The sequence below is a fragment of the Amia ocellicauda genome, chromosome 2, assembly GCF_036373705.1.
Source record: "Amia ocellicauda isolate fAmiCal2 chromosome 2, fAmiCal2.hap1, whole genome shotgun sequence".
NCBI classification, from domain to species: Eukaryota; Metazoa; Chordata; class Actinopteri; order Amiiformes; family Amiidae; genus Amia; species Amia ocellicauda.
The window spans coordinates 6,241,214-6,257,290 of NC_089851.1; the positions used below are offsets into that span (position 1 = coordinate 6,241,214).

The window sequence follows — 16,077 nt, forward strand, 5'->3', positions numbered from 1 at the left end:
GGTGGGATATATTAGGCAGCAAGTGAACATTTTGTCCTCAAAATTGATGTGTTAGAAGCAGGAAAAATGGGCAAGCGTAAGGATCTGAGCAACTTTGACAAGAGCCAAATTGTGATGGCTAGACGACTGGGTCAGAGCATCTCCAGAACTGCAGCTCTTGTGGGGTGTTCCCGGTCTGCAGTGGTCAGTACCTATCAAAAGTGGTCCAAGGAAGGAAAGCGGTGAACCGGCGACAGGGTCATGTGTGGCCAAGGCTCATTGATGCACGTGGGGAGCGAAGGCTGGCCCGTGTCGTCCGATCCAACAGACAAGCTACTGTAGCTCAAATTGCTGAAAAAGTTCATGCTGGTTCTGATAGAAAGGTGTCAGAACACACAGTGCATCGCAGTTTGTTGCGTATGGGGTTGCGTAGCCGCAGACCAGTCAGGGTGCCCATGCTGACCCGTCTACTGCCGAAAGCGCCTACAATGGGCACGTGAGCATCAGAACTGGACCACGGAGCAATGGAAGAAGGTGGCCTGGTCTGATGAATCACGAGTTCAAGGTGTTGACTTGGCCTCCAAATTCCCCAGATCTCAATCCAATCGAGCATCTGTGGGATGTGCTGGACAAACAAGTCCGATCCATGTAGGCCCCACCTCGCAACTTACAGGACTTAAAGGATCTGCTGCTAACGTCTTGGTGCCAGATACCACAGCACACCTTCAGAGGTCTAGTGGAGTCCGTGCCTCGACGGGTCAGGGCTGTTTTGGCGGCAAAAGGGGGACCTACACAGTATTAGGCAGGTGGTCATAATGTTATGGCTGATCGGTGTATGTGACCACTAAGCAACACTACTGGTGTGGGAGGGTGTCTACTATGAAACATACAACGTGTGCCCTGGACCCTCTCCCTTCTCTCCTCTTCCAAGCGACCACTCCTGATCTTCTCCCCTTCATCTCCTCCCTCCTCAACTCCTCACTCCTCTCTGGCTGTTTCCCCTCTGCATTTAAACAAGCTGCTGTCATCCCACTGCTCAAGAAATGAACCCTTGATGCCACCTCTCCTCAGAACTACCGCCCTGTCTCCCTACTCCCCTTCCTCTCCAAGACTCTCGAGCGGGCGGTCCACCGTCAGCTCTCTGACTTTCTGTCCCAACACTCACTCCTTGATCCTCTGCAATCCAGCTTCCGCACAGCTCACTCCACTGAGACGGCTCTCCTGGCAGTCACTGACTCCCTCAGCTGTGTTCGAGCGGCCTCCCTCTCCTCAGTCCTCATCCTCCTTGACCTCTCCGCAGCATTTGACACCGTTGATCACTCCATCCTCCTCTCCTGCCTCGCTGACCTTGGGATCTCTGGGACTGCTCTCACCTGGTTCTCCTCACCGGTCCTACCAAGTGACAGGGCGAGGCTCCTCCTCCACCCCCCAACCTCTCCTCACAGGCGTTCCCCAATGCTCCGTCCTGGGCCCCCTCCTGTTCTCGCTCTAAACTCGCTCCCTGGGCCCCCTCATCGCATCCCATGGTTTCTCGTACCACTTCTACGCTGATGATGCCCAGATCTTCCTGTCTTTTCCCTCTTCCGACCCTCTCATCCCCTCTCGCATCTCTTCCTGCTTGTCTGCTATGTCTGCCTGGATGCACTCGCACCACCTCAAACTCAACCTCTCCAAATCGGATCTCCTGTTTTTCCCCCACTCTTCCTCACCTTCTGCTGACCTTCCCATCTCGATCCCCTTGGAATCCACCACACTCTATCCTTCTTCTTCCGCTAAAAATCTAGGAGTCACCCTCAATCCTGCGCTCTCCTACTCCCAGCACATCACCACGCTGACGCGCACCTGCAGATTCTTCCTGAGTAACATACACCCGATCCGTCCCTTCCTCACCAACTACTCGACTCAGGTGCTCGTCCAGTCACTGGTCCTCTCCCGCCTGGATACTGCAACTCCCTCCTGGCCGGCCTGCCTGCATCTACTACCCGCCCACTCCAGCTCATTCAACTCTGCGGCTCGTCTGATATACTCTCTGCCACGATTCGCACATGCTACTCCACTGCTCCGCTCCCTCCACTGGCTCCCGATACCGGCACGCATTCAGTTCAAGACACTGACCCTCACCTACCGCTGTCTTGACCACACTGCACCAAGCTACCTTCAGATCCTCGTCTCTCCATACATCCCCTCCAGACCACTGCGCTCCTCCAGTGCCAGAAGGCTAACTCTACCTCCTCTTCACTCTCCTTCCTCCAGAGCCGCTCCTTCTCATCCCTGGCCCCTAAATGGTGGAACGACCTTCCCACTGTAGTCAAAACAGCAGAGTCCTTGACCTCCTTCCGGCGCTTACTCAAGACGCATCTTTTTTGACAGTACTTGTAATATTAGTCCTTTTATCCCTGCTAGATAGCACTTCACAGTTTTATTATGTTTCTTGCATTCTTGATTGTTTTCCTCCTTGCTCCCTTTCCTGTAGCCCTTGACTGTGACCCTACATCTTGACAGCACTTAGCTTTCACCGTCCAGGATGTAGGACCTCACTTACTGTACTTGTGTAAATTGTAAATTGGAATTTGTAAAATGTATTATTTTGAATTGCTATGTTTTAGTTAAATTGAATTTGTAATGATTGATGCCTTGTACTTAACTGTATTTTTACACTTTGTTTTGCACTTATGTTGTAAGTCACCCTGGATAAGGGCATCTGCCAAGAAATAATAATAATAATAATATTATTATTATTATTATTATTATTATTAATAATGAAAGTAATACAGCCTTCCACATCAACAGTAAGAAAATGTTTCTCCCAAAAGAGCTTGTCTGAAATAGGGGCATGTTTTGGACACATGGGAAATCCTGAACTATCCATTACAGTCCCATAGTCAAGAGCATGTTTATAGAAACTAGGACTTCTCTCAACTGAACAGGCGCCTGGTAAAAGTGCATCTAAAAATGCTCAGACGCTCTGTCTCTCATAGGTCTATGGGCTGCATCTGCTGGTAAGCATTCAAGATCAAGCAGAAACAAAATGATGATGAATTGGCTGGTTTGGTTTCTTCATTAGTTTTCTTCTTTCCACTTTGGCACTGAGATTCATTCTGCACCAAACCATTCTTTGGCCACTTCCAGTATTGAATCTTTTTCTTCGAGAGAAAATGTGTGATAAAAAGATTTGGGTTTTCTGCAGATTCCACTTATCTATCACCTCTTTCATTGCTGTCTCCATGCCCATGTTTACCTACTGAGGACTCATCATGCTGTTGTTTTCCAACTCTTACATTGTAGTCTCCTATGACTATTTCAAAGTGTGCTCATCTTTTTTCATGTAGTTTTCCTATTCCTACATAAAAAACCTTCCATTTCCTCATCAGCGTGGCTTGACCTAGGTGTACAGGCTTGGACCATCTGGAGTTGATATCTCTGGGTTAGCTGCATAATTATTCTTGCTGCTCGGTCAGAAATATTGTCAAATCCAATGATGTTATTCTTCAGTCACCTGTGTATAATTAGTCCAACACTACTTGTGCGACCATTTCTTTTGACATGATAAAATAAAATATGTCTACTCTTCAGCTCAATGAGTTATTTTCCTTTTCTTCCAATTTTCCAAGTATTAATAATAATTTCCTGTTTAACTTCACTGAGTTCTTCTACAAATTCTTGAAGTTTTGCTTCAATAGAGACAGTTCTGCAAAACTATATATATCTTGTTCCTATTAGAAGTCCCCTTTCACACAGTTTTATTTTATATAATCTATGGTAAATTGTGGATATTAATTAATCCTTTAAGTTTTGGGAAGGGACTTGAGATTTCCCAGTACAAAGGGAGTAGCTCTAAGCATCATTCTCATGAAATGCAGCATTGCAAGATATGGAGACACACAAAATAATACAAAACTGGGTTTTGCAGGTACTATTTTTTCAGATTGAGTACATATGCCTCTGTCAATTGCCACTGGAGATTCAGAGTTTGGTCTCAGATCACAAGTTAAAGGACTTGTATTTCCATTTAGTGCCACTAGAAACAATAATAAATCATAACAAAGCAAATTCAGTCCATCTGTAATAAGTATTGTTCTCCCACTATTGGCAGAACACAAAACCCAATTTGTATAATCATGGTATTGCATAATTGTCCTCATAAACAAGCTTCCATATCTGAGTGCAATAGACATAAGTAAACGGGTTTTTTTTTTCTGCCCACAAATTGTACAGATCTGTTTTATCACAGTAAACACTAAGTAGGAAAGGAAAAAAAAGTTAAACAAACTAACAATTTAAACAGAAAGAAAAATAAATGTTGCAAAGTCATTCTTACTAAAATCATGTTTTTATATATCTTTAGGTGTTGTTATAGTGTATAAGTAAGATACAGGCCACTCTTCCAAATAGAGGCCATCATATAAGCAACTTTTAATAAAATGTAAAACTTTAAAACCTACCTAATAATGGTGGATGTTAAACTTCAGCATGTAAGCTCTCTAAAGTTTGGATGTGTCAGGTCTTAACAACTTGGATGGCAGAAAAACTATTAATTATTTGTCTTCCCCACGGCAACTAGTATTGTCAAGTGAACCCAGTCAATTATTCTTTACCTCCAACAACAGAGGAAATGAATGTGCAGGCAAGATTGCAAGTACTCAATCACAATCTAATGAACAGTAATGTATGTTACAGTGTTTGTGTGTTCGCAAAGGTAAATAGTAACTATTATTCCATTACAATCTGCACACAGTAATATTTGTATTTTGCAATAACTGGGGTTGTTTAAGATAAACGCTTCGGCCTGACGCAACTGCGCTACATGTATACTTTGGTGATTGAAATGTCAATAATTGATTAGGATGATTTTTGAAAAATGACGAAAAAGCGAATAAAATGTTATAAGATTTCATTGTAGCTACTGCATCACACTTCCAGTAAAAATAACTACCATAAAAAAATGTTCCCTGTACTAAATAAAGGATTATTGTTTACTTGTTTCCCCCCACAAAATAATCTGAAAGAAATGTCTGTATGCTATTCAGTTAAACGTCCTGGAGGATTGTTAGGGAAATCGCATGAGAAAAACTCCTCTAAAGTTCTGGAAGATAATATTGAACTAAAACCCTTTCACATGAACTCAGTAACAGTCATAGCTTGGGTATATTTACAGTATATTCTTATATTTATAAAAGGACAGAAAGCCAATTAGATTGAATAATAAAGTACCTAATGTAATTCAATTTAGTTTTTGACAATCATACTGTACACTGATCATATACCAATCTCTTGAAACTTTATTCTTGATTTTGTTTGGCCTAGAAACAAAAGAAAAGAAAGAGGAATGGGAAGATATATTAGCTTTGGGCCTTTTTAAAGGGGAAAAGAAAGAAAAAAACAAGCCCTCATGCTTCAGCAGATTAAACATTCTTATCAGATGGAGAAGCGGTAGGAGGTGAGCGGGGTGAAAGAAAAACAATTTGTGTGGTTGTTAGGGGTGAAACGGTGAATTGGGCATTTCAAATCGGAAAGCAGGGAAAATGAAATCAGACTTTCAGAAAGAGCTGAACTCATTATTTGGATTTCTCTGGTCAGGAGAAAAATAACTTTTTATGTTTATGACACTATCTATTGTTAAAGGAAGAATCTAACGTACAGAAATCAATGCAAGTGCCAGATATTGCCAAACGCCATGCCAACTTATCTCCCTCAGAAAAATATTTCAAAACGTAAGAAGAAAGATCCCTAGAACAAAGGTACATGTCCATGAATGAAAATCCAATTAGTGTTAATTGGTTTATTGGAAATCATATTTCTTGGTAATAACCTTCAGAAGTTCATATATATATAAGTACAACTGAAAACCATTACCGTATACGCAAATATTTTCACGGGTAATAATTGCGAAAATTGCAGAATGACTTAAGACTTTTAAATGTTAAATGGCGGGGGGGTGTAAAGAAGTACCTCTTTCTCTTGGGCTATTTTCACATTTTAAACTTCCCCCTGAACTGGTCTGAGGAGTGAGATGCAAGTTATTCACTACATCACACTGAAGAGGGTTTACCCAGGTACAGCAAAAGCTTTGTGCTTGTGAGATGACCAGAAATGGGCTTCACAGTCACACAAAAAAAATCTTCCTTATTTTAACTTCTGAGAGTTGGGAGTTCAACGGATTCAGCGGTCTACGATCACTCCTAACATTTAACTAGCAGGTTACCCACGGCGTACAGCAACACTTCAGATGAAATTGTTTTCAAGTGCAGTAATCTGGTCCATTGATACGATGCAAAAGATGTAAGCAGGTTTAAATATTTTCAGTCATCAGCTCAAATTAAGCCTCCTTTTGCCAATATCAGAAGGCTGAGATCACAGTAAGCAGTTCTTGGAAATGGATAAGTACGGCCAAGAAAAATATTGTGTAATATCATGTCTTTGGTAAATAAACTTTTGAGATCTAATTGTATGATGTGTGCCACTACATAAATGCATAGTATCAATCACACAGCATAGAAAAGATAGCAATCAATCAGTGAAGTGTTTTTTCCATTTTCAGGCAACATTCAATCTTATGATATTGATAGTGCATTAGGACAGCTGTGAAGTGGGTCCTTACAGGTTATGGCACCTCAGAAAGGTCTCAGAGAATGAGTTACTGGCATTCATTTATCCAGCAAAGTGAGGCCAGATGACTGTCAGCAAGTACCAACATAATTTAGTTTTAACGTGCCCCCCTCCCCCCCTTCAAAACATATCAAATTAAATACAAAGCTTTGGAAAACCACAAGCAGGAGTTGCAACATGTCAAATGAAGAAAAAGAGGCTGCTCAAACAACATGTTAGGTGAGTCAAGTATATCTCCAGCAAAATCAACAAATAAAAGTGGGCAAATCCAATCATTCTGCAAGCCTTTTATTTATTTATTCATTTATTTTTGCAGCGTACATAATCCTCATGTGCAACTGACCTCCATGACCTTTCTTTTAGGTATTGCAGGTTAACACGCTAAAGAGTCACTGCAAGAAATGTATCACTCACAGAATATTCATATAAACTTAATTATAGCGCTTAAAAATAACAAAGGGGAAAAGTTAAGAGCAGATCAGGGCTGGGTTGCAGCTGATTCACTTCCATGGTCGTTACTTGCAATCCAAGACCATTTCCCTGTCCTTTCTTAACAGATACAAAAACAAAAAAAATCAAATTACAAATACTTTGTGTACGGCCTGGTATCATTTCATCCACATCTTTTATGAGCAAGTCTTCTTATTCTCCCTTGGGCCTCAGCTTCAAAATAAGATCTAATTAAAAAAAAAACTACAAGCTAAAGAAGATACAGGACCCCGCTTGGCTTAAATTTACTTGGAGATAGGCAGAAATCAGACCATGATAACCCATCGGTTCCAGTGCAAAGGGCTCTGCCAAATGCTTGGTCTGCTAATCACGAGGATGCTGTCTGAGAGCTTTCTAGCTCGTCAGTTTAACTAACTAAATATGTCTAACATGTTTTCACTTGCAAGGCCTATGCAACCCACCTGATTGGACTGACACCTATTTAAATCAAATATACCCAACCCTGTGTCTATATTAAATACCTGCAATGTCTTCCAAATGCACTGAAGACAATTTTCTTTTCTTTCTTTTTTAAAGCCTGGAAAACAGGAGCCTCTTCATTAGCTGCCAAGCTGGGGGCAGCTCATACAGCGGGCAGAGCGAGCAATTAACCTGCCGTTTGACCTCGGCATGATCTGAAGTTTAGGCAGGAGGGTGCGATGCGATGTTGGGGAACAAAGAAACGAAGACGGAGAGCTGACCCTTTTCACCAGCCAATTCACAGAATTACAAATAACCTTCAGTTCCTCCGTGTGATAATGGATTCCTTTAAATCTCTGCAACGGGTGCCTTTTTAGTTTCTCTGGAATTAAGTGTTACCTACAGTGGCGATGAAAAGAGGGGGGGCACATGCGCGGTGCTGCTGAAATACAACAAAGAAAGGAAAGACCTGCTTGAACTATCTGTAAGAAAAAAGGCAAGCCTCCAAAAAAGACAGGAGGGGTTTTGCTGTCATTTTATTGCAGGGTTTTCTCAGAATAGCCCACCTCCCTTCAGAAATGCAAGATTTCCTTTGCAGAGCAGCACAGATGCAAGGTGTGGGGCTTTGAAGCGAGGGCTGAATTTGTCCATTTCTTTGGAGTGCGGGGGGAGACGCACAACAACAAGAAGATGCACAATTGTAATGCTATGGAATGCACAGATCTTTAAAATATTATTTTTATTTCAAAAATGTTTAAAGAATAAAACATACACTTGATATCTCGTTAGAGGATTTAGTTGGTAATTTCCTAGATTTGCAAAAATGACCGGAACAGCAACCAATAATAATACTAGTTATGTACACAGGAGCAGCGAACGGGACGCACACTGGGAACCGAACTCCACACATGGTCACTTGACAGAAATTTGCAGAATCCCAGGCAAGCCCAAATATCGTGGGCTATGTGCTCCTTTGACCTGCTCATTAATAACTAGCAAAATTGTATTGCTAGTACAAATGCACAAAGAAACTCGTCTGTTGTTTATGATCCGACATGTACCCTCACCATTACTAAATAAATACATGTTTGTTTTTCTTCACTAAAGGGAAAACAGACAAAGAGCAGAGCTGTACCCTCGGAAACCTTTGTTTTGGAAAACATGTCTATCCATTCAACTAGAAATGTAAAAATGAATTCATAGAGCCGCACATGAAAATCACAAACGTCGCTTAGTACACACAGGCAGGAAATGCCTAACATAAGGCGCAGTCCATTAACTGCTGATATACAAACTTCAATTCCTTCTAGTGAGGAGTAAACCAACATTTTTATCCTCTGGACGATGGTTACTTCCCCCCCCCCGAATACTTACCAGCAGTTATTTTTGGAAAGAGTATTCCTCCTACCAAAGGAAACCCCAACATCAAGATTTGGGGTTGTAATTTTCTCATCGATTTGTGGGTTAAAGTTTTGATATGATCCAAATCTAAGTGTCCTTAGATAAAGCACGTTCTCTCACATCCGACCCATTCACATAGCCCTGTCTGAGAGTTTGAGCGGGTGCTTCTTCTCTATTAGCCTGGGGCAGAGTGACAGCTCAATTCTCTATATTTTGTCTAGATATTGAGGTACTCATGTTCCCATCCGGGCTAAATGTGGTTTTGCTTGATGAAGCAGGCATGAGTAAATAGCAACGCAGAACTACCGTTTGTTTGTTTTTCTTACACTGAAAATAAATGTTCCAGAATGTGAAGCTCAGATACAAGAAATTATACATTTAGATAGATATATTTTTGGATGCACTGCACACTAAAGACTTAACTGTTAATGTATTCATATTTGTCAAGAAAGTAGAGCCATTCAACGTTCCAGGCGATCTTTGACAAGCCGAGCCGGAAAACATTTAAATTTAAATCACAGGACCCCCCCTTTCATTCATGTTTCTTATTAAAAGCATCCTGTCTGCCAAAGGCCCAAGAAGAGAGTACAATAACTGGATAATTGTATAAGCAAAAACAGTCAACACTGTGGCGTACAGAGGCTCGTCTCGGCGCTAAGTCTTCCGGTCATAAATCAGAAACACATTTCATCTTTGTTTCAGGGGAGAAAGTAAACCGTCTCCTTGCAGCGCCCAGCTCTGCCCGTGTTTAATGTGCAACGCATGAACGCTGCACTTGCCACGAGAACTAAAGTGACCTCTGCTTCAAAACTGTAAGACAGCCAAGCTTCAGAGTCGAGGGTGGGCCGCCTGCCCTGAATGTGTGGTTATGTAAAAACCAAGCCTGCTGTAAGTACAAGCCTCAGTCAGCACAGGCAAGTGTGTGAGTGAATTATTACTGTACTCTCATGAAATGGCAAATCCCAAACAACTATTACTGGGGAACCAGTCAGGCGATCCTGGCCGCACTTAAATTTACGATTTCGAAAATAACTCTTCATTTGTGCAGAGGTATAAAACTATTTGTGGGTAAGGGGGATTGTTGGCTTACAAGTGGTAACCATTAAAATATACAGTCATCTACCAGTGTCCTGTTTAACGGTGATAACGCAAATTACACATTTATTTTCTGTTCTACTGCATCATCACGCTCACTGTAAGGAACAATGCTGTAACACACTTTAAATAATATGCCTTGGTGTTGGCAATATTAATACAACTAAACTGGTTTGTTAGGTCAATCAAATCTGCTGCCAATCTGACCGAGGTACTCAAACATAAAGACCACTTCCACTTTTGTTAGTCACCCATTTTTACATTTAAATCAATCATTGAATTCTTCGGCCGTAGGACTCTTTCATAACTGAATGTCTCTCTTTCACAAAACAATTAGGACACAAAGCAGATCTAACAGTGCGGAGATTGAGATTATACCAGTACATCCAGAAGGGAAAGGAGACTGACATTTAGGGGAAGAGCTGTCATTATTTTCTGAAGGACAAACAATGGAGTGAGGAGAAAGAGCCCATAAAGGCACCCAACTGATAAGGCTGTCTTTTCTCGTTCACATTTGGAGAAAAATAAAATAATTTCACAAGGGATGTTCTTCCTCTAAATATCTGAAATAGTTAATGTCTGAGCTCGTCTCATCCAAAACATTCTTTTGCAGCTGAAAAACACATTAACAGGCTTTTCTTCAGGGCCAAAGACATTACAAATCAAGTCTAAGATGAATGCCTTCTATATGTTATTTTCAGTTCAAGATAACATGTACATATTTCTATTTAAAAAGGCTATACTACTGCTAATGCACTGTTGTCAATGTCATTTCTTTCCAAACAAAGAGGGCTGGAGTATTTTGGCCAGGTAGTTTCAAAGTTAATTCACACACACATGCACACACATGCACTTCACTGGAGGCTAAACCTGACCACCACACTCATTTCACTTGTGACCTGACCCAGTTATTAACCCGGGCCTCCAGATGTGAAACGCTATAGGATTATTCCGCTGTGCCACCCAGCTCCAATGCTTTTAATGAAAGGTGCTTTTAACCACCTCTCTATCTTTTTCTCCTCAGCGGAAAAGACTTGGGAATTTAAACTGGGCTCATTATATATAAATATACACACATACAAACACACACACACACATTGTATACTTCAGAAATAGTACATTTCCCTTTTAACCAGAAGGGTTTCAAACCTTTCAAGGAGGATCAATAGTGAAAGATAAAACGGCAATAAGATTCTCCCTCTTTTCAGAAGCTCATGCACGGAACAGTGCTCCCTTTGATGTAACAGACATTCTGATCGTATAAATTGGTTTTGGCAAACATCGTGTCAGCTGATTAGAATTCGAAATCAGGCCAGGCCTCACATTTTGTGTTCAGATATAGCTAAAGAGGCGTACCTTAATAGATGTTTTTGGGGTGTTTTTCATCCACATCCCCAACCCCCCAATGAAAACAATATATAATGCTGCTCTGGATGTGAGTTAAAGAACTCATTGGAATAAGTAAAGTTAACAGGGTTCATTTTGGATCCACCCCAAGAAAAAGAAAAAGGACAAGGATGTATGATTCAAAGTTGGCAGGTATGCCAACACACTCCCCCCCTACTCCTTCCACAGGTCAATTTGAGCTGCAAAACGAGGCGGCACATTAGGCCAAATGGGCAACATTTCAGAGTCGTTTTACATAATTAAATAGAAAAGCGGCTGCTTTTTATCATTATAGAAATTAAGCGCCGCCAGTCTGGACTGGGAAGACAAATCTGAGTCATATTTACCCTAAAGCTGAGGTAAGAGAAAATGTTAAAGCAGCATTATAACTTTTGAAAATGTAAATACTCTGAGCAAGCCTGGGGAGAAGGAACCAAGGACAACATTAAAGTGGTCCAGAGAATTTCAGATTTTGCTCTAATGGTGTGAATTCATGGTATACAAAGATCTGGGCACATAAACAATTGATCCAATGGGGATTATCTGCCAATGAAGCAAAACACATGCAGGTGTTGTGGAGACCCATCAGATGTTATCTCCACAAGCAGTTTACCGTGGAAAAGCAGTAACATAAAAATTGAATGCACAGATATTCTATTCTAAAATGTTCCCATATTTGTTGTGACCCCTGTAACTCCCAGCAAATCCAGGTGTTCACAGCGTTAGACAGCTTGTGTGTGGATGGGGGATATATATGCCAGTCTATGTGTCACAGAGCGGATTGTGATTTGGGGCTACAGGTGGTTGTCTGAGAAACTGCCTGCCCAATTCAACACCACTCTACAAGAGGACTTCTGTAATCCCTGCGAAGAAGGAATACATTTTTGGAAGAAAATATTCTGAGCGCGGACGGCAGCTCGTCAATCTGTCGTTCCTGTGACATCGCTTCCCCATTCACCTGATATGAACCACACTGAGCAGATCTGTCCTCAGCCATCTTTAACCACATACCAACATGACTTCCTATGCAAACAAAAGCTATCATGCAGTAGAATTCAGCAAAAGAGTATAGTAACCAATTATTTCCATGGAGAAACAATTATGCAATAATAATAAATAATGACTAAAAAAAAAAGTATACATACAAACCAAGCATTTACTGGATTATGTAATCAGTCACAGCGGTACAATACTTCACATTATATACATTTACATGATACTACAAAATAAAGCTCTCTAATAAGTAAATAAGTATTTATCATACATAGCAGAGCACCTGAAATAGTGTGTTTAATCATAAAGTGTAATTTAAATGCAAGCCCGGAACATTGATGCAATTTTGATGTGTTTTATTGGTACAAGAAGACATCTGTTACAAATAGTTCAGTGCAGAAGAACACAGATCAAGAATTTACTTAATTGTAAGCAATTTAAAACATTGTCTGGTTAATGATTCCTTATAATTTTATAATTTTAGCACAAGATTCATGTTCATCTTTTCTTGCACAACCTTTAGCAACATATTTTGACATTTCAACTTGTATCCCTTCCCCCAATTACCCTATAATTACCTTACTTCACTACTACTTATAAGAACGATAACACACACCAATAATAACTGTGTTCAATAAACACACAAATCAATTTTCCGTGCACATTTTTACCTGTGTACACTTAGTGACCAAAAAAGGTAATTTTTCATGTTTTCTGTGGAACATTTATTTGCTCTTAGTCTTTCCACTCATTCCTGCATTTACATTTTGAACAAGGTATCCACTAAATTAGTGGTTTAGTGTGATTTGCATATTTCTGAACCCAGCACCAAAACCAAAAAAAAAAAGGAAAAAAAAAGGTGTGAAACCATTGTATCAGTAAGATAACAGTATCCACAACAAAAACACCTGAAATCACCACATGGGAAGGAAAGCAAATATAGACAGGCCTAATTAAACATCTACAACTTTCTACTGACATATTCCAGATTAAATATAACCACCCATAATACTAATAATCATAATAACAGGCAAGATATGCTGAAAGAGAGAAGAGAAATAACAGGACTGGAAAACCAATCTTTTCCAACTAATTAATAAAAGGGATAGTGCAAACCTAAAAAAAAAAAAATTGGTGCCAGGCTGTCTAAATCAGCCTGTTTAACTGTGTGAATGCTGTCAAGTTATTGGCATTAAAACCAGACACAGTATTAAAAACGGAGTGCAATGACACAAATCAGAGATAAATGTGATGTTTCTTAAAGCAGGGTGGTGCATCAGTCAACTGCTAACCCTGCATAAGTTCTTCATATAGAGTTTCTCCATATTTTCAGCTAAAAAAACTAACTTTGGCGAGAATGCAATGGAGACTGAAGTCTGGAAAGCCCACAGCTGGGAAAAGAGGCACAAGTCTCTCTCCTAAAGGCGTTACCATCCCCTACCCTCTCCCGCAAGCCAAGGTCCCTCCATGCACCAGTCCGACCTGCTCCGGGCTCAGGCATCCTGCTATATGAAGGAATGTAACTCCTGCTTTGCAACAATGTCGCTATTGTTGCTTTTTACATTCTTGCAATTAAATCACACATTTTCCCTGCCTCCTAGATGGATGCAAGTTGCAAACTTCCTCCTAAAACCCGCCAATGCCCTGCGATCAGCAAGCACGACTGCATGCAAAAACAGCATTATTGAACGCAAATGTCAGGTAAGTTTCAAAGGCCTAACTAGCCCAAATGTTCAAGAGATCAAAAGGAGAAAAGAAAATAAACAGAATAAACAGGCAGCGCTCTACCATTTTGATCCGAGGTTTTCTGGTGCAAAGGAGTCCGGAATCCCCTCCCTTTGCCTCGGACTTGTGCTCCCCATGAAAGAGGTGTGCTCTCGTATTTTCACATTTCTTCTGTCTCTCTTTTTTTCTTCTTCACATCAGTCTTTTTTCGCCATGTTAGCATTTAGAAAAAGACCAAAATGCAGAGGCTGCCTTTGCAGGAGGAACTGGTGATTGGAGCTCGGGGATCAGATGGGGCTTTTTGTCTGGAGCTTTAAAGGGACAGGGACGTTATATTAGATGCTACTCAAACGCCAAGTGAAAGTGAATTGCACTTTATGTGTGTGTGTGTGTGGTGGGGGGGTTATAACATGATATGACTTTCAGCAGTGCTTTTTACCCTTACATGTATCATAGGTGTGTTCCCCACACTGTGACACGAGAGGTTGCACATTCAATCGATGCAATAAGTGGAAGTGTTCAAATTCATGTTATCAGTTTTGACAACATTGAAATGCCCCTGGAATAAAGAGATTGGCAGATTGGAGCAGATATTCCGACAAGCTGATGCAAAACCACTACTTCTTCAGTTTATCTGCTGAGGATGATGATGATTATATAAAACGTAGAATACAAAATTATCATCATAACAATAATGATCAAAAAAACAAAACAATTGTGTAGTGTATTGTACAGCTAAGATATGCAGCTAAGATGTTACAATATTTTAGGGGCACACTATTATAAGATGTCAATGGAAAGCAAGCTTTTTCAGGTCCTGCTGTACGATTTCAATATCAAATTAACACTAATATGATAACTGATATAATATGATATATCAGTAAAAATACAATAATTAATTTTGCTTGTCATTTAAAGTGTACACGTTCTCCACACATATATGATGATGATGATGATTATTATTATTATTATTATTATTATTATTATTATTATTGTGGCAAGCAGATCTCAAGACATGAGGAGAAAAATATTATAATATCAAATGTTGTATCAAAGAGCTTCACCAAAACCTCCATCTGTTTGTATTTTGATGTTTGTGAAATCCTGTGTCAAAATGTCATCCTATTCTTATTCTTTTTAAATTAAATTTCTTCCAACTTTAAAATGTCTCCCTTTGAGACAGCTGGCATGTCTTTTATACTGAGACACCTGTTGCAGACAATACTAATTCCCCATTCACTATGAAATCCAAATTTTCTATAACATTGCGCACTGTGAACTGGCTACATTGACACCTACTAACTGACAGGTGCGTCTGTCCTGCCACATGTAGGCGAATTCAGGCTGTCAGCTGTCTGTGTCCCCCAACAGCTTCGCTCTTTATACATATCTGCAAATCATCACCATCGGCCCATATCGATCCACTGCTGGATGAAGGCTCCCCAAGATGTTTCCACTGGCTTTGATCTACAGCTTCTCTTTCCCATTTCACACCTGCAAAGTGTATGATTTAATCTTCCCCTCTTCTATGTGTTCGTGTTCTAGGTCTTTATTGCATTTCTTAGGATACATTACATAGCTTCCTTTGTTCAGCTTCGAACTGTTCTTCTTGCAGTGTGTCCAGCCCATTGCCATGTTAACATTTTCACATACAGACGGGTGACAAATTAAAGGAAAAACCTGAATAAATGAGTGGAGGAGCATAACGAATGCAGATGCCTCCAAACAGGTGTACTGCATGATACAATTAAGCAATTAACATCCTGTCATGCTCTGTTATGCTGTGGGGGGCATTTTACTGTCATGGTTTGGGTCCACTTGTCCCCTTAGAGTGAAGGGTCACTGCAAATCATGACAAAGTTATTCTGAGTGATCACCTTTATCCTATGGTGACACATTTCTCTCCTGATGGGAGTGGTCTCTTCCAGGATGACAATACCCCATCCACAGGGCACGAGGGTCACTGAATGGTGTGATGAGTAT

At 40.5% G+C, this 16,077-nt stretch overlaps 1 protein-coding gene across 1 annotated transcript in view; it reads right to left on the bottom strand.

Annotated features, from left to right (window-relative positions):
* The window catches only part of zbtb47b (zinc finger and BTB domain containing 47b), a 56,663-nt gene extending 42,291 nt beyond the window's left edge, over positions 1 to 14,372 (bottom strand). Inside the window, exon 1 of the mRNA XM_066717012.1 lies at positions 14,158 to 14,372. Within this exon, the coding sequence (XP_066573109.1) occupies positions 14,158 to 14,160 (3 nt within the window). The 5' untranslated portion in view covers positions 14,161 to 14,372. The remainder of the gene's footprint in view (positions 1 to 14,157) is intronic.
* Between the last annotated feature and the right edge of the window lie 1,705 nt (positions 14,373 to 16,077).